Genomic DNA, 22,241 nt, shown 5'->3' with positions numbered 1-22,241 from the left:
GGGGGCGGGGGGGGAGTGTGTGTGCACGAGTGTGTGAATGCATGCGTGGGTGCATGCATGCATGTGTGTGTGTGCGTGCACACGAGTGTGTGAATGCATGCGTGGATGCATGCACGTGTGTGTGTGCGTGCACACGAGTGTGTGAATGTATGCGGGGGTGCATGCATGCACGTGTGTGTGTGCGTGCACACGAGTGTGTGAATGCATGCGTGGGTGCATGCATGCATGCATGCGTAGGTGTGTGTCCAGGGGGGCCGAGGGAGGTGGTTATTGCTCGGCCCGGGCTCCAACACTTACCGAGGGCGCGGTGGGCGAGGAGCAGCTGGAGGGGGCGGCGGCCACATCTGGGAAGGAGGAGGAGGAGGAGGAAGAGGAGGAGGAAAAGGCGGAGGAGGAGCCGGAGCCCCTGCAGGGAGCCGCCGCCCCCGGCAGCGCGGCCCATGTTGCCGGGTTCCCCGATCCCCCTCCTGTCGGCGCCTGGAGGGGCCTTATTTATCCTAAAAGGCCGGGCGCCGGCTGAATGAGCCCGATAAAAACAAAAAAAAGCCTCCTCCCCTCCTCCTGGGTGCATCCGCAGCGCGGGGGGCGGAGGCCAAGATATTGCGGGCCTGGAATGGCCTCCCTCTGCCCCTCCGCCAAGCTAGCTCTCTTCCTCCCTTCAAGGCCCTGCTGAGAGCTCACCTCCTCCAGGAGGCCTTCCCAGGCTGAGCCCCTTCCTTCCTCTCCCCCTCGTCCCCCTCTCCATCCCCCCCATCTTACCTCCTTCCCTTCCCCACAACACCTGTATATATGTTTGTACATATTTATTACTCTATTTATTTGACTTGTACATATCTATTCTATTTATTTTGTTAGTATGTTTGGTTTTGTTCTCTGTCTCCCCCTTTTAGACTGTGAGCCCACTGTTGGGTAGGGACTGTCTCTATATGTTGCCAATTTGTACTTCCCAAGCGCCTAGTACAGTGCTCTGCACATAGTAAGCACTCAATAAATACGATTGATGATGCCGGGAACATCTCGCCTTGCCTCCTCCTGGCCCTCCAGGGCCATCTCTTTGGACCCTAATCCCGGACTGTCTTTCACCCTCTAGACTGGGAACCCGCTGTGGGCAGGGGTCGTCTCTATTTGCGGTACTGCCCTTTCCGAGCGCTTAGTACAGTGCTCTGCACTTAGTCAACGCGATTGAATCCCCCCTCCATCCTCCCCATCATACCTCTTTCCCTTCCCCACAGCACCTGTATATATGTTTGTACGTATTACTCTATTTTACTTGTACATATCTATTCTATTTATTTTATTTTGTTAGTATGTTTGGTTTTGTTCTCTGTCTCCCCCTTTTAGACTGTGAGCCCACTGTTGGGTAGGGACCGGCTCTGTATGTTGCCAATTTGTACTTCCCAAGCGCCTAGTACAGTGCTCTGCACATAGTAAGCACTCAATAAATACAATTGATGAGTCGGGGAACATCTCGCCTTGCCTCCTCCTGGCCCTCCAGGGCCATCTCTTTGGACCCTAATCCCGGACTGTCTTTCACCCTCTAGACAGGGAGCCCGCTGTGGGCAGGGGTCGTCTCTCTTTATTTACAGTACTGCCCTTTCCGAGCGCTTAGTACAGTGCTCTGCACTTAGTCAACGCGATTGAATCCCCCTCTCCATCCTCCCCATCATACCTCTTTCCCTTCCCCACAGCACCTGTATATATGTTTGTACATATTTCTCTATTTATTTATTTATTTTACTTGTACATATCTATTCTATTTATTTTATTAGTATGTTTGGTTTTGTTCTCTGTCTCCCCCTTTTAGACTGTGAGCCCACTGTTGGGTAGGGACTGGCTCTATATGTTGCCAATTTGTACTTCCCAAGCGCCTAGTACAGTGCCCTGCACATAGTAAGCACTCAATAAATACGATTGATGATGCTGGGAACATCTCGCCTTGCCTCCTCCTGGCCCTCCAGGGGCAACTCTTTGGACCCTAATCCCGGACTCTCTTTCACCCTCTAGACTGGGAGCCCGCTGTGGGCAGGGGTCGTCTCTCTTTATTTGCAGTACTGCCCTTTCCGAGCGCTTAGTACAGTGCTCTGCACTCAGTCAACGCGATTGAATCCCCCTCTCCATCCTCCCCATCATACCTCCTTCCCTTCCCCACAGCACCTGTATATATGTTTGTACATATTTATTACTCTATTTATTTTATTTGCGCATATCTATTCTATTGATTTTATTTTTTTAGTATGTTTGGTTTTGTTCTCTGTCTCCCCCTTTTAGACTGTGAGCCCACTGTTGGGTAGGGACTGTCTCTATATGTTGCCAACTTGTACTCCCAAGCGCTTAGTGCAGTGCTCTGCACACAGTAAGCACTCAATAAATACGATTGATTGATTGATTGATGAATAGATGAATGAACGAACCTAAGCACATTCGAGCCCCCCCCCCAAACTTTCTCACCCTTTTCCTCATTCCACCCCCCTCCTTCCCCCTCCCCTATTTCTGCCTCTTGGTCCATTTCCAGACCCGCACGGGTGGCAGAGGTGATAAGGGCTATATTTGCTCTGCTATTAAAAAAAAAACTGTTCACAACTGCTCAAAAATAATGCAAGTTAAAAATAAAACTTGCCCACCCATTTTGTGGCCCAGCCTTTTGTTGGTTTTTATTGTTATTATTATTATTATTATCTTTTGGCACAATGCTTCCCCCCCCCCCCCACACACACACACACCCAAAGACAGATGTGCACTGCTTAGACAGTAATCAAGCAGAGGAAGAATTGTTTCTGGAGAGAAGCTTCTTTGCTGCAAGATGGGGCTGTTGTTGTGCCTCATGTTCATTCATTCATTCAATGTTATTTATTGAGCGCTTACTGTGTGCACAGCACTGTACTAAGCGCTTGGAAAGTACAAGTTGGCAACAGATGGAGACGGTCCCTACCCAACAATGGGCTCACAGTCTAGAAGGGGAGACGGACAACAAAACAAAACAAGTAGACAGGCATCACTAGCGTCAATATAAATAAATGGAATTATAGATAAATACACATCATCTTTGCCTAGGCCTAGGCTACAAGAAACTGCCCAAAGCCCTCAAAGATGGAGTTCCAACTGGTTTCGAGGCCTACCCCGGCCACAGGTACTGTCAGGAGATTGCCAAAGTTAGGGGTGGTAGCCCAGCCAAGTTCCCACCCAGCGCAGCCCCAGGCACTGGAGAGGGCTCGAGAAAGTGCTTTGGATCTCACCAGGATGACTGATGATGAAGAAGAAAAAAGAGGGAAGTTTAGGAATAGTCAAAACCAGAATCCAAAGAAAGAAATTGGCCCTTCCACAAACCCAAGCCCCTGCTCTAATATACTGAAGGAATGATATTTAACTACAGGGAGGTCAGACCACACTCAAAGCAAGCAGCTTGGAGATCCTGCTGATAAAAGTGGTATTTATGGAGCCCTGTTTCTCAATTATCCTGGCTAATGAAAGGTAGCATTAGTGTTCATAACCGGAGCGATGGATAACCAGAATCAGGCAGCCACATGTTCTGATGGGCTCTCCTCTTCCAGCCAAGTGCACCAGCCGTCCCAGATTCGACTTGGTAGAGCGGCAATCCAGGCCAGGGAAATCGGGGCGAGAAAAAATTAGAACCAGAATGACAGAGCAGCCACCCAAGAAATAGTGCCCCTAGCCAGAGCTAGAGAGGGGTAAAATGACCCAGAAGGATGGAAGAGTTGTGTACCTGTGTGGAATCAGACAATCCACAATGATGAGGATCATATACAGGGTTTCAAATTGGTGGCAGGTGGGCTTGGATTACCACAACTAGGTTATCACTGTCAGTTCTCACAAAATCCCATCAGGGAGAGGGAAATGATGACATCGCAAGTTCCACTTTGAGAACTATGGCTGAACTTGCCCAATCCAAGAGCATTTCCCCAGGGTGATGGGGGCGGGAGGACGCAGGCCAACTCACTTCTTCCAGAGCCTTTGCGTTCTCATCCCATGTTCCCCTGGGTCATTCCTAGCTCTATGCAAAGGAAGAGGGCAGAAAAGCTGCTATACCTTTATAAAAAGGCTTACGGATCCAATAGCTGGGATTGAGAACTGTTGGGAGCCAGAGAGATGTTCCTCACTCTTCCCCAGCACTCAAACCCAGCTAGCAGGAGCTGTAGACAGAGAGCAAAGAGGAAATGAAGTTTGGAGGAAAAGTGTGGGCAAGATAGTAAAACTCCCCTTTTCTCTTTCTTTCCTTTCCCACCTCTTCACCTTCTACACTGCCAATCCCTCTTTTCCTCTTCAATCCCTCTTCCTTCCCCAACCCTTTTCCCTAACTCCTCAGCCCTCTGATAGGTATCTGACAAACTGGAAAAGAGCAACCTGACATCCACAGTTCCTGAACAGCAGGATACTCAGAGGGAGAGGATGGAGTGGGAAAAACTTTGGCTTTCTCTGTGTGTGTGTGTTTTCTAAATGTAAAGCTGATTCTTGGGGATTTTTTCCATGGAAACAAACACCCAAGAATTAAGTTTCAATTTAGAAAAAAAAGAAGAAAAAACTCCCCTCTTCCCTGCCTTCTCCCCTTAGTTCATTGCCCTTTGGATAATGAAATGGAGATTACTGCTCCCCTGGAGACAATCTGTTGCATTGTGTGAAAGCACCTTCTTTTTCCTGATCATTTCTGCTATCTTCCTCTATACCTTTTCTAGCACTTAGGTCCTTCCTTAGATGTTGGCAACCCGAACTGTGCCCCAAATTCCAAGTGTAGATAAACCATGGAATTGTTGATAGCCAAATCTCACAACACCAGGACAAGGGGAGGCCCAGTGGAGGTTGACCAACAAAAGAACACATTTGTTTCACATGAGCAAGTGATAAGCATTTGTGTGGGCACAGTTTCAATAAATTCATGAAAGGCTTGAATAAATTCATGATCAAAAGGTCCACAATAGTATTAACGGTATTTACTGCTACTGACTGCAATGTCCTGTAATAAAGCCCTTGGGAAAAACAACAATGACAAAAGGAGCTTACATTGCAACAGGGGAGATGACAGATATAAAAAGGACATACAGAGTAATCAGAATAAAGTATACACCTGAATAAACAAAAGTGCAGAAGTACAGAGGATGGGCATAAATAAATACATGGCTAGAGATGACTGGTGTCTTCATATGATTTGGGATGTTGAGAGTTAATTGGGGAAAGCTTTGCAGAGAAGGTGGGATTTTAGGAGGATTTGAACATGGAGAGAACTGTGATCTGTCAAATCTGGGAATGGGGAGAGGGAGTGACAAGCCAGAGGAATGGCATTATCGAAGGAAAGAGCCAGGAGAATTCAGAGTGAAGTACATTTAGAAGGTTGCCTGAAGAGAAACAAAGACAGATAGCTGGAGAGTAGCAGGTGAAAGGAGCAGATATGTAAGATGGGGAGAGCAAGTGGAGAACCAACAAGGCAACTGTGAGGAATTTTTGCTTGATGTGGGGGGTACAGGAAGCCAGTGGGGGGTTTTGAGGAGTGGGAGAACACTTTATGATGACGATCCATGCGGCAGCTTGTAGTGTAGATTGGAGAAGAGGCTGGAGGCAAGACTGGAGAGGAAGATGCTAAAATTGTCTAGTCCTGATATGACCAGAGCTTGGACCAGGGTGATTGCTGTTCCAGGGGAAAGGGAGGAGCTGATCTAGGAATATGTTATGTAAGAAGAACCGGCAAAATTTAATAAGAACATCACTAATTAAGCACTTGTGCTAAGCACTGGAGTAAATACAATAATACACTACAGCAGACAAATCAGAGGGGAAGCTAAATGCTCAGGAAAGACTACTATAATAGAGTTAGTAGACATGATCCCTGCCCAGAAGGAGCTTAGGGTCAACAGGAGAGAAAGACACTAAAATGAATTACGGATGGGAAAAACAGTAGCATATAGGGATATTTACGTAAGTGCTGTGGATTCCTTTCATTCATTCAGTCATATTTACTGAGCGCTTACTTTGCCCATTTTCTGGGCAAAGCTTGGGATAGTACAATACAACAACAAATGGGCAAATTCCTTGCCCACAATGAGCTTACAGTCTAGAGATCTAGTGGATCTAGTAGCAGTAGTAATCTTATTTATTAACTACACACTATAGCACTATAACTACAGCACTGTGCTATGTGCTGAGAAAACGTACATGGGAGAGAATCAAATATGACTCCTGGTCCCCAAGAGATTCACAGTATCAAAATAAGGGTTGAGAGGGGGGTGGTAAGGGGCAGACATACTAGGAAAGATGAAACAATCAAACTAGACAAAACACATAAGGAAGAGTAAAAATAAGTACACAAAATAAAAATGAAAAGAGCAGTTGGGTACCATGGCTAGAGGAGGAGAGTTTGGGACTCTTTCAAGCTCAAAGTCCAATAGTCACAACTGCAGCCAGAGTAACTGCCACAGCAAACTGACACAGCTTTCCCAAATGTCTAAATCTTGTGCGTGGCTCAGTGGAAAGAGCAAAGGCTTGGGAGTCAGAGGTCATGGGTTCAAATCCCGGCTCTGCCAATTGTCAGCTGTGTGACTTTGGGCAAGTCACTTAATTTCTCTGTGCCTCAGTGACTTCATCTGTAAAATGGAGGTTAAGACTGTGAGCCCCCTGTGGGAAAACCCAATCACCTTGTAACCTCCCCAGCGCTTAGAACAGTACTTTGTACATAGTAAGCACTACATATTAAGCGCTTAATAAATGTCATCATTATTATTGTGGAGGTCACCCGCTGCTGCCACTTGAGCCCTTGCCACAGGAGCAGGGAAGTCTGGGGCCTTGTTGTCACTGGGGAGGAGGTGGGGAAGTAGGGATTCCTAACAATGAAGCTCCGTGGTCCCGTGGGGCAGGAACTTGAGGTCACTAGTTGTGGCCTTTCCTCTGGAACAGGGAAAATTGGGAGCAAGGTGTACCTGTGATATGTATGACAAGAGTTTGAGTCAGGGTGAAAGCTGGAGAGAAAACAGGGGATCTGATAATGTTATGAAAGAAGAATTGAGCAGATTTAGGAGTTGACTGGATGTGAGGCCTGAAAACCATTGAGGAGTCACAGATCACACAGAGGTTGTGGGCTTGGGGAATAGGGAGGATAGTGGTATTATCGACAGAGATAGGAAAATAGGAGGACAGGGTTTGGGGAGGAAAGATAAGTCATTCTGTTTTGGACATGTTGAATTTGAGGTGTCAGAGGGACATCTAAGCAGATATATCCTGGAGGCAGGAGGAAATGTGGGATTGGAGATTAGGTGAGAGGCTGGGGCTGGAGAGGTAGATTTGGAAGTCATCCATAGAGAGGTGGCAGTTGAAGCCCATGCGAGTGGATAAGCTCCCCGAGAAAGTGAGCGGAGAGGGAGATGAAAGGGGATGAGAGGGGATGAAAGATGGAAGAGAAGTCAGCGAATGAAACTGAAGGAGCAGACAGGCAGGAAGAGAACCAGGCGAGCACCCCGTCAGCAAAGTGGTGATCTGGTAGCGTCTCAAGGAGAGGGGAGTAGCCAACAATGCGGAAGGAGGCTGAGAAGTCAAATTGGAACAGGGCATGGGATTTGGCTAGGAGGAGGGTCATCGGTGACTTGGTAGAGGGCAGCCTCGGTAGAGTGAAGGGGGACAAAACCCAACCGTAGTGGGTCAAGAAGGGAGTTGGTCTGGAGGAAATGAAGGCAGTGGGTTGATGCCATCCAATGATTTTTGAAGGGAGAATGAGCGATAGCTGGAGGGGTCGGTGAGATCCAGGGAAAGCCTTTTCAGTATAGGAGAAACCCAAGCATGCTCCAAGGCTGGGAGAGAGGAGCCATTTGAGGTTGAAGCAGTTGGAGAAAGGAATAAGGAAGGGGAGGGCAGGAGGGGCAAGTGTGTTATAAGAAGAAGACAGAAGCACAGAATGGAGGTGATAGATTTAGAGGTTAGGTGGGAGACCTCCACTTGAGAGGCAGCTGGGAAGGAGGAGGAAGGGGTTTTGTAGTGAGTCTGCTGTCGCCATACCTTCTACACCAACCCGCCAGCCCCCCACCCCCCAAGAAAAAGAATCAGAAATCAGATCCAATTAGGACGGATTTCATGGGGAAGAGTGGAAGCAATAATGCCTGATCTGCCTATTCCCAAATAAGGGCACACTTTCTGGGCAATTACTGGGGGTGATGAGGAGCAGAGCCACACCTGTTTTCCCAGGCTGAGCCCAAATTGCTGGGGTTCGCAAACAAACCAAACTGAAAGGATCGGGTCTGAGCTCCTGTGGGATTTCACTTGCAGAGGTGAGCCTTTCATCTTTTTCCAGTCACATTTAATTGGCTCTTGCAGGTTTCCCCTTGCTTTCTAAATGTTAAAATGTTTCACCCAGAAGCAGAACATACTTAACTCCCCAGCCACATCCACGTTTGTCTTCCACAAACTGAGAACGCCCAAGATGATTCAGGTAATTGAATTTACCCAGAGCGTCTTGGAAACTGTGCAGTCTCCATCCCTGAAGTGTGTAAATTGGGGTGGTAATTGAAAACCATCAGCAAGCAGCATGAAGCATTTTATCTTTTTTTCCAAGACGTGTTTGCCCTCTTTGTCTTTTCAGGAAGCAGAATAAATGTCATTATGTGCAAATCACATTTTTTTCCCCGGCAAGATTACTTGGCATACAGTTTCTGACATTTAGCATCACATAAAATATTAAACAGAACTTTGGGTCATTTCCAGCACATATATTTTAAAAGGCACTGCAAACATTGTCCTCGGCCCATCAAGATACATGAAATTCACCTCTGAGAAAGGCTCACTCACCCATTATTAATGTGACTCACATTTTATATAGTGCTTAGTGGAGGATAGCAATGCAGAAACATGTCAGAACACATTCTGTTCAGTGGCTCACATAGACTAAATACTAGCCTCCAGCCAATTTTAAATCAGTTTAATTAACAAGTGCTTTCTGGTTCTTCCAAAGCAGTAATGTTTCCTAGAGCAGAAGTAACAGCTAAGAAATGGTTGCTCCTCTTCAGTTGATTTCAAAAATGTCTCACTAATTATTTTGCTGTGACAAATGCTCTACTTGTCATCATTTACGCCACAAGGCAAATACCGCCACTTGAACTGTTTGCAGTGTTTTGGTTCCAGGTTCAAAAGATGCACTTCCACCCACTATCAAAGCAGCGTGGCCTAGGGGAAAGAGCGCTAGTCTGGGAGTCAGAGGACCTGGGTTCTAATCCTGACTCTGCCACACATCTGCTGTGTGAGACCTTGGGAAAGTCACTTAGCTTCTCTATGCCTTACTTTCCTCATCTGTAAAATGGGGATTCGATATCTGTTCTCCCTCCTACTTAGACCGTGAGCCCCATGTGGGACAGGGACTGTGTCCAACCTAATTATCTAAACAGCAAGTTCATCATGGGCAAGGAACGTTCTGACAACTCTGTTACCAACTCAGGAGTCTACCACCTCTGGTATAACTCTGTTATACCAACAGATACTCATGTATCTCTTATATCAAGTGCTTAGTAACAGTGCTCTGCACACAGTAATACATGCTGCTTAATAAACATGATTGATCTACACCAGCTCTTAATACAGTGCTTGGCACATAGTAAGTGCTTAAGAAATGCTATAATTTTTATTATTACCATGGAAAAATACATTAGCTAAGTACTAAACTTCCAGATAATGGAATAGGACCTTAATGGGGATACAAGATGGAAATCAGTGAAGAAAAACAGAGAACTGTCCAATCACAGTAATGGTCAGTTTTGTTTAGCTACTAAGTCCATCTAATTACCATCTGTTCTATTTATGTGTGTGAAATATGATTTTTGACATTTTTTTTCTATCACATTACTTCCTGAGTTCCACAATGTTCCCCTATGTCTTGGTTTTTGGAGTTCTTCTACAAACTCTCTTCTTGCATGTGTGACTTTGGGCCAGCCACTTAACTTCTCTGTGCCTCAGTTACCTCATCTGTAAAATGGGGATTAAAACTGTGAGCCCCCCGTGGGACAACCTGATCACCTTGTAACCTCCCCAGCGTTTAGAACAGTGCTTTGCACATAGTAAGCACTTAACAAATACCATCATTATTACCATCATTATTATGTAAATTTGTCCTGTGTTTCAAAGACAGCACATCTGATTACAAAATTACACCCAGGGGCTAAAGTGTCACAGACAGAACTGCTTGCACACTTCCGCATTTAATCCATGAAACTATACCTTTCCCGGTCCCCTCTAGAACTGTAAACTCCCTGTGGGCAGGAATCACCTCTCCCAACTCTCCCATGACGGCTCAGTCCAAAGAAAGCACTCAGTAAATACTGTTGATTGATTGCCCCCTTGCTTTGATTTACCATGCTTTAAGACACATGACATTTAGGTCAATTTCACATTGTAACCCCTGTTTGACTTTTTGCTCTCAGAGTGATATGTAGAACACTTACATTTAACTGTATTTTAGATTGCGTTTGCCCTTAGCAATAATTGATTCTTCATTCATTCAATCGTATTTATTGAGTGCTTACTGTGTGCAGAGCACTGTACTAAGCACTTGGGAAGTACAAGTTGGCAACATATAGAGATGGTCCCTACCCAACAATGGGCTCACAGTCTAGAAGGGGGAGACAGAGAACAAAACAAAACATATTAACAACATAAAATAGAGTAATAAATACATACAAACATATATACATATATACAGGAGCTGTGGGGAGGGGAAGGAGGTAAGGCGGGAGGGATGGAGAGGGGGAGAGGAAGGAGAGGGGTCAGTTTGGGAAGGCCTCCTGGAGGAGGTGAGCTCTCAGTAGGGCCTTGAAGGGAGGAAGAGAGCTAGCTTGGCGGATGTGCGGAGGGAGGGCATTTCAGGCCAGGGGGAGGACGTGGGCCGGGGGTCGACGGCGGGACAGGCGAGAACGAGGCACGTTGAGGAAATTAGCAGCAGAGGAGCGGAGGGTGTGGGCTGGGCTGTAGAAGGAGAGAAGCGAGGTGAGGTAGTAGGGGGCGAGGTGATGGAGAGCCTTGAAGCCGAGGATGAGGAGTTTCTGCCTGATGCGTAGGTTGATTGGTAGCCACTGGAGATTTTTGAGGAGGGGAGTAACATGCCCAGAGCGTTTCTGGACAAAGACAATCTGGGCAGCGGCGTGAAGTATGGATTGAAGAGGGGAGAGACAGGAGGATGGGAGATCGGAGAGGAGGCTGATACAGTAATCCAGACAGGATAGGATGAGAGCTTGAATGAGCAGGGTAGCGGTTTGGATGGAGAGGGAAGGGCGGATCTTGGCAATGTTCATGTACATACAGTAATAGGTTGATGGGTCAGGAATGTTACCTTAATTGATCACAATTGTTCTTATGGGAAAATGTGCTTCAACTGACTGAGGCTCGATTTAATTATGGCATTTAATCATTTATAGCATTTATTAAGTAGCTCTAAGGTTATGAGGCTGGACACAGACCCTGTCCCATATGGGAATCACAATTTTTATTAATCCCCATTTTAACAGATGAGGAAACTGAGGTTGAGAGCTTACCTGATTTGCCCAAGATCATACAGCAAGAGTGGTGGTTGTGGGAGTCAAACCCAGGTCTCCTCTGAATCATTTTGTAGACAGTAAGCACTCGATAACTACCACTGAGGATGATGAATAAATAAAGGACTATTGAATAAATTCAATAGTATTTATTGAGCACTCACTGTATACAAAGCACTGTACTATGAGAGTACACTATAACAGCAAACAGACACATTCCTGCCCGTGATGAGCTCACAGTCTAGAGGGGATAGGCATGCAGACTGCATATATTCTTATTTTTACTGAAGGAGATTTCGGTTTGGTTTCAGTACTGTCAGTCTGTTTCATTGGCGGAGCAAAGCAGAGGACCAAAGTAAAATCTAAACAATTCAGGCAAAAACCACATGTCTGCTTGAATTACCCATAGAAATGCACATTATAGCCCAGCCTTCATAGGTTTGTCTTAATAAAGCCCAACAGTATGTTACACATTAGCTAGGGAAGGCTAGGAATATTTGATTTTTTTTAATTGTAATTCAGCCCAGGAGAGGCCAAAACAAAGGAAACTGGAGCAGATTCAGAGAGGGTAATTTTGCTGTGAAATTGAGTCCATCCAATTTGTAGCTACTCCAGCTTGGGGTGCTTGTTGGCTTGGTAATAATAATAGTGGCATTTATTAAGCACTTACTATGTGCAAAGCACTGTTCTAAGCGCTGGAGTACCCACCCCCAACCCCTACCTCTCTCCCCCAAACCTCCATACTACCAGTGCCCGCCTAGACTCTGGCAACTGCCCTGAGGATTATTCAGATTAACAGCAGAGTGGGAGGCCAGGAATGGGGCTAGAAGAGTCGGAAATGCTTCCTTCCAGTGAGGCAGTACTACCGACATCAGAATGCCTGGGGCAAGCCCTCAAAGCAGATTTGGATCAGAAAATGTCTTTGAAAACAAACACCTGCCCTGACCAAACCTATCATTACCGTGGGTGATTATTATCGTGGATTGCCAGCGGAGGTAGCATTGAGAACTAAGAATCCCATGAAGTCTACAGTCTTTTCCTTTAATGGTGACCCCTGTCAGTTAGGGTGACCCTGCCGTTGAGTCTGGCCTGCCGGGTTTTTTCCGGGTTTTTTCCCCACCCAAGCAGACCACTGCCATTATTCCTTCTTTGCTCTTTTTCCCAGTTGACGGTGGAGGAGTCTGAGATCTGTGGGGACTGCAAGCCAGATGGAGGCTGAGTGTCAGTTCAAGTTCTTTTCCATGACCGATGGGAGGAAGTCACATTTTTGCCCCTCTAGGGATGCCAGGGCTGTCGTCAACCTGACGAGGGAAAGGGGAGAATTCAGGGTAACTTCCACTTTGGCTCCAACTGTCCAAGTAATATTGTCCTCCTTTCCACTTCCAGGTCTGGTGGCCTGACCTTCCTCCCTCAGGCAGACGTGGTTTGTAAAGCTCGAGAGGGGGCAGGGAGGAATCCTTGAATTGAAGGGAGAAGAGGTTTCCTTACTAAAGCCCCCAGAGAAAGGCAAGTATGACAGGAAATGTGGCAGGGGTTTGATTGGGGCAGAAGGGAAACATCTGTTTAACCCAGCACGTCGAGGGACAAAGTATACAGTTTAGAGTAAGAATGATTAACCTCCTATGTGCCACTTCCCCCGTTTGAAATTTTCAGATGTGTGGGTAGCTAGGAAAGAACTCTAAATGGTGAGGAAAGAACTGCAGCCCTGAATAGGGATATTTGGCAACCAGCAGCAGAGAAGAGGGGGGAGCCACTTGCAGTAAACTCTCAAATTTCCAACTAACATCCGGCACAGCCGACCCAGATAACCGAAAAAGGCAGATTATCATGAAACACAGATTCAGGCTATATTTGGGCCCCACCCAACTCAGTAGAGACTATTCATTTTAAAACTGGTGCTCTGTCATTTTCTGACACAAATGTGTTGATGTAGTCTCTCGAAGAGTAAAAAAAAATGCAATTTGATGGGCTAAAGTACAGCAATTTGAAACAATCAAAGATTGAAAAAAAAATACGCACGACTCGCTGTTTTTGCTGTCTTAGATTTTTGCCGAAACCTAGCTTCAGGGCTTTTAGATAAATGACACCACTCAACCTCGGTGGCTTAATAATAATAATCGTGGTATTTGTTAAGCACGTACTATGTAATAATAATTGTGGTATTTGTTAAGCGCTTACTACGTGCCAGGCACTGTACAAAGTGCCGGATGGTTACAAGCAAATCGGGTTGGACACAGTCCCTGTCCCATGTGGGGCTCACAGTTTCAATCCCCATCTGTAAAAGATGAGGTAACCGAGGTCCAGAGAAGTGAAGTGACTTGCCCAAGGTCACATAGCAGGCAGGTGGCAGAGCTGGGATTAGATCCCACTACCTTCTGATTCCCAGGTCCGTGCTCTATCCACTACACCACGCTACTACATGCCAGGCAGTGTTCTAAGCGCTGGGGTGGATACGAGCAGATCGGGGTGGACATGATCCCTGTCCCACATGGGGGTCACAGTCTTAATTGTCTCTGTCCCATAGTTTAGGTGAGCTCTCCACGTTGGCTCATTGCAAACCTTCCGCTTCACCTGAAAGGAGTTGGGTTCTCAAGCTGCAATTTCCCTTGTTGTCGACACCTTGCAACCATGACTGCCGTCATCCCCCTGCAGCCATTCAGGCATATTTCTCCGGCTGACAGCCTCGCCACCTTCAAACTGTTGAGATGTATCAGTGAAACCTTTGGCCCACTTCCTCCCCACTTCCTTGAGCAACGCTGGTTTCTTCCACAGACCTTGCATCACCATCTTCTTCAAGTGATCGGTTTGACTTTGTCCCACACCCTTCCGTGCACCAAGTTAGAAAAGTTTGGCAAGAAGGTCCTGAGGTCGGTATCGTCTTGGACGTTGCATTGCGACAGGGTCCTCCGATATAGCTCTTTGGGGGAATTAATCACATCTTGATTCATCGGCTGGCTCAAGGATGCGATACTGTACGGAATGTACTTCCATGACAATGCTTCCCCCCCACCCCCCGACAGATGTTAGCTCTTTGGGTTTGGGATGGAGCTTTGTCAAGACATAGTACAGCATGTTCCACACTATAACCTGTGGCCCAGATTTACGATGGAACCGATCTTTGAGAACTGCACGAGTCTTCCCTGCTCCTTTCTGATTGACCCAACTGACAGGTAAATCAGAGTTTCAAGCGCCCTCGGATGAGTCAGACTTGGTATCCTGGCCCACAACTTCCAGCTTCATCCTGTAAGACCTTGTTGCATTGCTGCAACAAAGGCATGTAATGTGGTCCTGTGATGCTTTTTAGCCAGGGGTTTGCTGTTCATTAACAAATACCAATGTTCTGCTTGGAAGATCCTTTCAATAAAGCCCAGTTTCATTTCCCCTTTACATTTGGTGTAATAACAATAATAGCAATAATAATAACAGTGTGCTTCAATCGCTGTATTAAGCACGGGGGTAGATATAGTATATGCAGATCAGACACAGTCCTTGTCCTCTAGACTAGGAGCTCCTTGTGGGTAGGGAATTTGTCTACCAACTCTATTGTACTGTACTCTCTGAAGTGTTCTGCATGCAGTAAGCACTCAATAAATACCACTGATTGATTGATGCAGAACAGATATTTAATCCCCCTTTTAAAAATAAAAGGCATAGAGAAGTTAAATGACTCACCCAAGGTCACCCAGCAGGTAAGTGGAAGAGCCAGGATTAGCACCAGGTCCTCTGACTCCCAGGACCACACTTTTCCCAGTAGGCCATGCTGCAGTTGAGAGTTTTTCTGTAATGAAAATTTTGAAAGCTTTTATTAAGGATCGCTGATGTTTCTTACTCAGCGCTCAGCTTCTCTTCCGTGATGTTCAGTTCTTAAATTACCTGTCTCAGCCCTAATTTCCCTCTCCCTTCTGAATTGCCTATGCACTTGGACCCGTTCCCTTAAATACTTGATACTCACCCTACCCTCAGCCCCACAACACTTATGTACTTATCCTTACACTCCTTGGTATCCTTGCCAAGGTAAGGTAAGGTAAGTTATCCTTGCCATTGCCCTATTTGTAATTTATCTTAATGTTTGTCTCCCCCTCTAGACTGTAAGTTCCTTGTCAGCAGGGATAATGCGTACCAACTCTATAGGTTTTTACTTTCCCAAGAGCTTAGTACAGTGCTCAGCACTCAATAAAAATCATTGATAGATTGATTGACGATGCTGTTTCCATCCAGAACTGTATCAAACTCTCGTTCTAACTCTAGGATGCAGAAACAATATTGGGCCTGTTTTATACTCTGGGCTCGATACAGAATCCATTCATTCATTCATTCAGTTGTATTTATTGAGCACTTACTGTGTGCAGAGCACTGTACTAAGCGCTTGGAAAGTACAATTCAGCAACAAATCCCTGTTTACTCAGATCTGGCAATATCACTCAACTATAGCCTAGCCAACTTCCAACTGTGTTGGTCTTTTCGTGACTTCATTTTATATAGTCCATGACAACTGTCTACACTGGGCAGATAGCGAGTGATTTCTCTAGACCCTAAACTCGTTGTAGGCAGGGAACAAGTCTACTGACTCTTTTGTATTGTACTCTCCCAAGCACTTAGTACAGTGCTCTGCACACCATAAGTGTTCAATAAATACCACTGATTGATGGATTGGCTTTGGCTTTGGAATGTAATGAACTTTCTGATACTCAAATCCTCCTCTATGGAAGTCACTGAGGCTCCTCTCTCAAAGTTATTTTTGACTTCTAGCTTTTGCTTCGTGCAATGGCAATGCATGCATTTTCATTTCTGCTTTTCATTCTCCTTGACATTTACAACACAAATAGGTTAGTTAAGTGACTAAATGATGCAGTTTGCCCACAGCTTTTATGCCACTCTGAACTGGCAACACGCACTAGTCAAGAGTAAAGATCCCTGCCTCCTGAGACCCTGAGTTGAAAAATTTGTCATTTTTCCATGAGAGTTTATGTGTGAAAACTGTAATACAGGGAACTTGAATCCCAAACCCTTCTTTCCGGTAATAATAACAGCAGTGGTATTTGTTAAGCGTTTATTATGCACCAAGCACTGGGGTAGACACAGGTTCATCAGATTGGATAGTCCCTGCCCCACAAGGGGCTAAGGGTGAGGGAGAAAAGGGCTTTAACCTCCATTTTACAGATGAGGAAACTGAGGCACAGAGAAGTTGACTTGCCCAAGGTCACACAGCAGGCAAGTGGCAGAACTGGGATCAGAGAAGCAGTATGGCCTAGTGGATAGAACAAGGGCCTGGGTGTCAGAAGGACCTGGGTTCTAAGTGCTAGGGAGATAAAAGCTTATCAGGTTGGACACCGTCCCTATCCCACATGAGGCTCACAGTCTTAATCCCCATTTTACAGATGAGGTAACTAAGGAACAGAGAAGTGAGGTGACTTGCCCAAGGTCACACGACAGACAAGTGGTGGAGCCGGGATTAGAACCCAGGTCCTTCTGACTCAGAGGCCCGTGCTCTACCCCCCTAGAATATCTCTGCTGCCTGGGGAGACCGATGCACTGCTAGGATGGGGGAGAGGGGTTGCTGAGAGCTGTGCAGATATGGCTCCTGTTGGGTAGGGACTGTCTCTATACGTTGCCAACTTGTACTTCCCAAGCACTTAGTACAGTGCTGTGCACACAGTAAGCGCTCAATAAATACGATTGATTGATTGATTGACTTGCCACCAATCCCCCTCCCTGCTTCAAGGATGCCTCGCCCTCACTCTAGAGCAATGTGTGGGAGCAGGGAGAAGTGGTGAGAAAAGGACAGTTCCCCTGGATCCACACTGGTGCATGGAGTTGGCATGTTTTGTGCACTCAAAAACACTCTCCGGTGGTTGCCCATCCATTTCTGCATCAAACTCTATCAGCATTAAAGCACTCAATCCTTTCTCCCCCTCCTACTTTACCTCTCTGATTTCCTACTACAGCCCAGCCTACACACGTCGCTCCTCAGCACCAGCCCTTATTGACATGGGCTGCTCCTACCCCCATTGAGTTGCTTCTGGTTGGAATCCTTACAGAAGTGAACCTCCTGTGGCCCTCGGCCCAAAGTAGAGCAGCAGCAGCCAAAGGAAACAGACGAGAAATTTCACTCTGCCGCTTCGGCAGCCACCACTGGCTCTCCAGAGCTAATGCTACTGCGATTCAGAAAAACAAAGATGTTTCAATGGAATACTTCATTTAGGGGTGTCTCGGAAATCAAAGCCCCACTCGGTGTCAGCTGTGCGATGGACACGTCTGCAGAATCCAAACTACCATAATGATCCAAGTGCCTGTCATATCCCGACTCACCTCCTGCATCAGCCTCCTCGCTGACCTCCTATCTCTCCCTACTCCAGTCCATACTTCATTTGGCCACCCGGATCATTTTTCTAAAAAAGTGTTCTGCGCACATCTTCCCACACCCCAAAATCTCCAATGGTTACCCATTCTTCTCCTAACAACTTGCTTTAATCAACCAATAGTATTTATTGAGCACTTACTGTGTGCAGAGCACTGTGATATGCACTTGGGAGAGCAATAATAATAAAATAATAACCGTGGTATTTTGTTAAGCTCTTACTAGGTGGCAGGCACCGTACTAAGTGCTGGAAGGATACAAGCAAATTGGGTTGGACACAGTCCCTGTTCCACATAGGGCTCGCAGTCTTAATCCCCATTTTAAAGATGAGGTAAGAGGCACAGAGCAATGAAGTGATTTGCCCAAGGCCACACAGCAGATAAGTGGCAGAGCCAGAATAACAGAGTTGGCAAACATGTTCCCTGTCCACAAGGAGCTTCAAGACATTCAATTAGCTCTCTCAGTCCGTACCTCGCTGATTTTCCACTATAATCCAATCCACACACTTTGCTCCTCTAAAGCCAACCTATTCACTGGGCCTAATTGTCCTCTCTCTCATCAATGCCCTCAGGCTAATGCCCCGCTCTCCTGTCTGGAACTTCCTCCCCCTTCACATCTGGCAGACTGTCCATTTTCAAAGCCCATTTAAAATCATATCACTTCCAGGAGGTTTCTCCTGATTATTCTCTCATCTCCCTACCCCATTTCCCCCCTACTGCCAGTTCAGCATTTCCAGTGTCACCTAAGTAGTTGGGTCCCCATTCCCCCCGCCTCTCCCCTCCCTAATAGTACCCTTCTTGCTTCCCCTCCCAGTGATTTTAGAATGGTCTCCCCATTAGATTGTAAACTCTTGAGGGAAGGAGTCATGTCTGTGCTATTCTGATGCTATTGATGCCTGTCTACTTGTTTTGTTGTCCGTCTCCCCCTTTCTAGACTGTGAACCCGTTGTTGGGTAGGGATTGTCTCTCTCTATTGCCAAATTGTACTTTCCAAGTGCTTAGTACAGAGCTCTGCAAACAGTAAGTGCTCAATAAGATTGAGTGAATGAAGTCTATTAACTATCTTTTTATGGTAGATACTTTTACTGTTCTGCACAGAGTAAGCACTAATTAAATACTATTAGTTGCTGGATTGCTCAATTGATTGACACTTACATGTGATGTTCATGCTATTTGATCACACCGGGAGAAAGTGAAATAATAAAATTTGTCCAGACCACCATTTTGCTTTAGGCTGGACCTACCACCACCTCTCAACACCTAGAGAAGCAGCGTGGCTCAGCGGAAAGAGCCTGGGCTTGGGAGTCAGAGGTCATGGATTCAAATCCCGGCTCCGCCAATTGTCAGCTGTGTGACTTTGGGCAAATCACTTCCCTTCTCTGTGCCTCAGTTACCTCATCTGTATAATGGGGATTAAGGGTGTGAACCCCCTCGTGGGATAACCTGATCACCTTGTATCCTCCCCAGCGCTTAGAACAGTGCTTTGCACATAGTAAGTGCTTAACAAATACCAAGATTAGTATTATTTTTATTTTCAGTGCTTAGAACAGTGCTTTGCACATAGTAAGCGCTTAATAAATGCCATTATTATTATTAGTGCCTTTCCTTACATATTCAGCTTCTACGTTAGATGGTGAGTGTGAGTGGGTTGAAAAGGTGATCCAGAGAAAAGAAAACTGATAATAGTAATCATTAGTTAAGCTCTTACTATGTGTCAAGCACCGTTCTAAGTGTTGGGATAGATACAAGTTAATTAGATCCGTCCCAGTTATTGTCCTACATGGGGCTCACCATCTAAGTAGGAGTGAGAACAGGTACTGAATCCCTGTTTTGCCAGTGAGGGCACAGAGAGGTTAAGTGACTTGTCCACGGTCATCCAGCAGACAAGCGGCAGAGCTGGAATTAGAACCCAAGTCCTCTGTCTCCCAGGGCTGAGCTTTTTCCACTAGGCCACATTGCATAATGAGACAAGTGGATTGTTCATCTCTTGCAAAAAGCATCACTCACCAAAGAGCTTGTATTTCCAAGAAGCTGCCTTTGGATGGGTTCTTGGAAAAGGAAGAATCACCTCATTTTACAATCGATTTCAGGCATTTGGTTGCTTGTAGCTTTATTATTTTTACAGGCGCCAGCAGTCAGAAAAACAGTAAATTGTGGGTGAGGACATTCAGACGGAGTCTTAGATTAAAACAGTTGCACGACAATGACATTTGGAGAGCGAGAAAAGGTCACTGGGATCCGAACGCTCTCAACTGCAATGCTGTGATCGAGTCAGAGAGACTCTGTGTTTCTGTCAGTACAATGGTGTGTACCGCTTAGCGGCACAGACGGATGGCCGGTAGCGTGAGGAGGCTCCAAGAGTCTCTCCTAGTAATCGTTTCTCTTTTAGAAGAGCACATAGAGTGGCTCTACAAACTTCTTCTGACCAATAACTATCCAGTCAGGGTTCATTCATTCATTCAGTCGTATTTATTGAGCACTCAGTGTGTGCCAAGTACTGTACTAAACGCTTGGAAGAGTACAATATAACAACAGACACATCCCCTGCTCACAACAAGCTCACAGTCTAGATGGGGAGACAGACATTAATAAACATACATAAATAATTACAGATATATACATACGTGCTGTGGGGAGGAGAGGGAGGATGAATGACGAGTGACTTCCATGCAGCGGGGAATTTAGAGTCGCCCACTTGTCTCTGTTGACCTCAAAAGTCAACCTAGAGATGGAGCCTTAATAATTATAGTATTCATTAAGTGCTTACTATGTGCCAAGCACTGGGGTAGATGCAAGGTAATCAGGTCCCATATGGAGATCACGGTCTTAATCCCCATGTTACAGCTGAGGTAAGTGAGGCCCAGAGAAGTTAAGCGACTTGCTCAAGGTCACACAGCAAACAAGTAGCAGAGCTGGGATTAGAACCCATGTCCTCTGATTCCCAAGCCCGTGCTCATGCCACTAGTCCATGCTGCTTCAGTGGACGGCTGAGCAACTGATACTCTGGTCCAACTATATTCCCCCTGAAGAGGATGCTCATGGGCTCTCAGACCTGAACCCCAAGTTTTCACTTTAACCCTGGGGGAAAGGCAGGCTCAGATTCGGGAGAGAGTGTACGCTTCATCAGCACTATGCCCCTGTCCCCTACCCCCAGTATCCAGGATGTTGTTTGACCCTCAGGTTACAGGGACAACAAGAATCATTCAACTAATAGTAATTGTAGTATTTGTTAAAGGTTTACTACGTGTCAAGCCCTGTTCAAAGCGCTGGGGTAGATACAATCAGGTCAGATGCAATCCTTGTTCCACATGGGGCTCACAGTCTAAGTAGGAGGGAGAACAGATATTGAATCTCCATTTTACAACTGAAGAAACCGAGGCACAGAGAACTTAAGTGACTTACCCAAGGTCACACGGCAGATACGTGGCAGAGCCGGGATTAGAACCCACGTTCTCTGACTCCCATCGGGTGTAGCCAACTCCCTCGAGAAGTTTGGGAAGGAATGGAAGGAGGGAGCTATGGGGTCAAGGGAGGGTACTTTGTTAGGACAGGGGATACGTACGCATATTTGAAAGCAGTAGGGAAGAAGCCATTGGAAAGTGAAGGGTGAAGATAGCAGTCAAGAAGGGAGGAAGCAAGTGTTTTGAGAAGGTACGAGGGATGGGGTCAGGTGGAAGAGGTAGATTTTGAGTGGAGGCAAGAGATTTCCTCTTGAGATACTGCTGGGAAGGATGGGAGAGTTGAAGGGGCCAGAGGAGGGTGGAGAACTGAAGAGGAGCAGGAGAGGTTTTAGGGAGATCACACCTGCTGGATCCAATTTCACTAGTAAAGCACGTGGCCTGGTCATTAGGGGAAACACATGATAGGGGTGGGAGGACAAGAGATTAGAGGAGGGAGTTATATGTCTGGAACAGCTGGTGGAGCAATGGGTGTGGGAGTGAATTAGGAAGGAGAAGTATTTTGTCAGGCAGAGAGGCCAGCAGATAACCATGACTTATAACTGGAATGGGTGGTAGAGGCAGATGACATAGGCTTCAAAAGAAGTGAAAGAGAGGGAGAGGGGAAGTGGTATGGTGTGAAAGTGGCATTGGGGAGTGAGAAGGAAGCTAATTCCTCCCTCTTTCCTAGTGGGCCTTGGGGACTGGATGAAGATGAACCCCACACCCCAGCAAGAGAGGCAGAGGAGACGATATCATCTGGGGAGAGCCAGGTTTCAGTAACCGTGGGCAGTACCTGGGTCAGGAATAGGCCAAAGATAAAGGGAAGCTTTCCCCTGATGGAGTGGGGTTCCACAGGTTTCACTTGTGGTAGGAAGGGGTTGGATGGGACTGAGCTGACGGTGCTGGATCAGGATAACAGGAATAGAGTCAGGGAGAGGAA

The 22,241-nt window shown here is 46.2% G+C and overlaps 1 protein-coding gene across 1 annotated transcript in view; it reads right to left on the bottom strand.

The window, feature by feature from the left end:
• The window catches only part of SUSD1 (sushi domain containing 1), a gene marked incomplete at its 5' end in the record, with an annotated part of 124,189 nt that extends 123,828 nt beyond the window's left edge, over positions 1 to 361 (bottom strand). Inside the window, one exon of the mRNA XM_038770257.1 lies at positions 298 to 361. Coding sequence (XP_038626185.1) covers positions 298 to 361 — 64 coding nt within the window. The remainder of the gene's footprint in view (positions 1 to 297) is intronic.
• Between the last annotated feature and the right edge of the window lie 21,880 nt (positions 362 to 22,241).

This window comes from Tachyglossus aculeatus, chromosome X3 (genome assembly GCF_015852505.1).
Source record: "Tachyglossus aculeatus isolate mTacAcu1 chromosome X3, mTacAcu1.pri, whole genome shotgun sequence".
Classification (NCBI taxonomy): domain Eukaryota; kingdom Metazoa; phylum Chordata; class Mammalia; order Monotremata; family Tachyglossidae; genus Tachyglossus; species Tachyglossus aculeatus.
The sequence above is the reverse complement of the archived record's forward strand: the minus strand, read 5'-3'. Positions and strand labels throughout refer to the sequence as shown.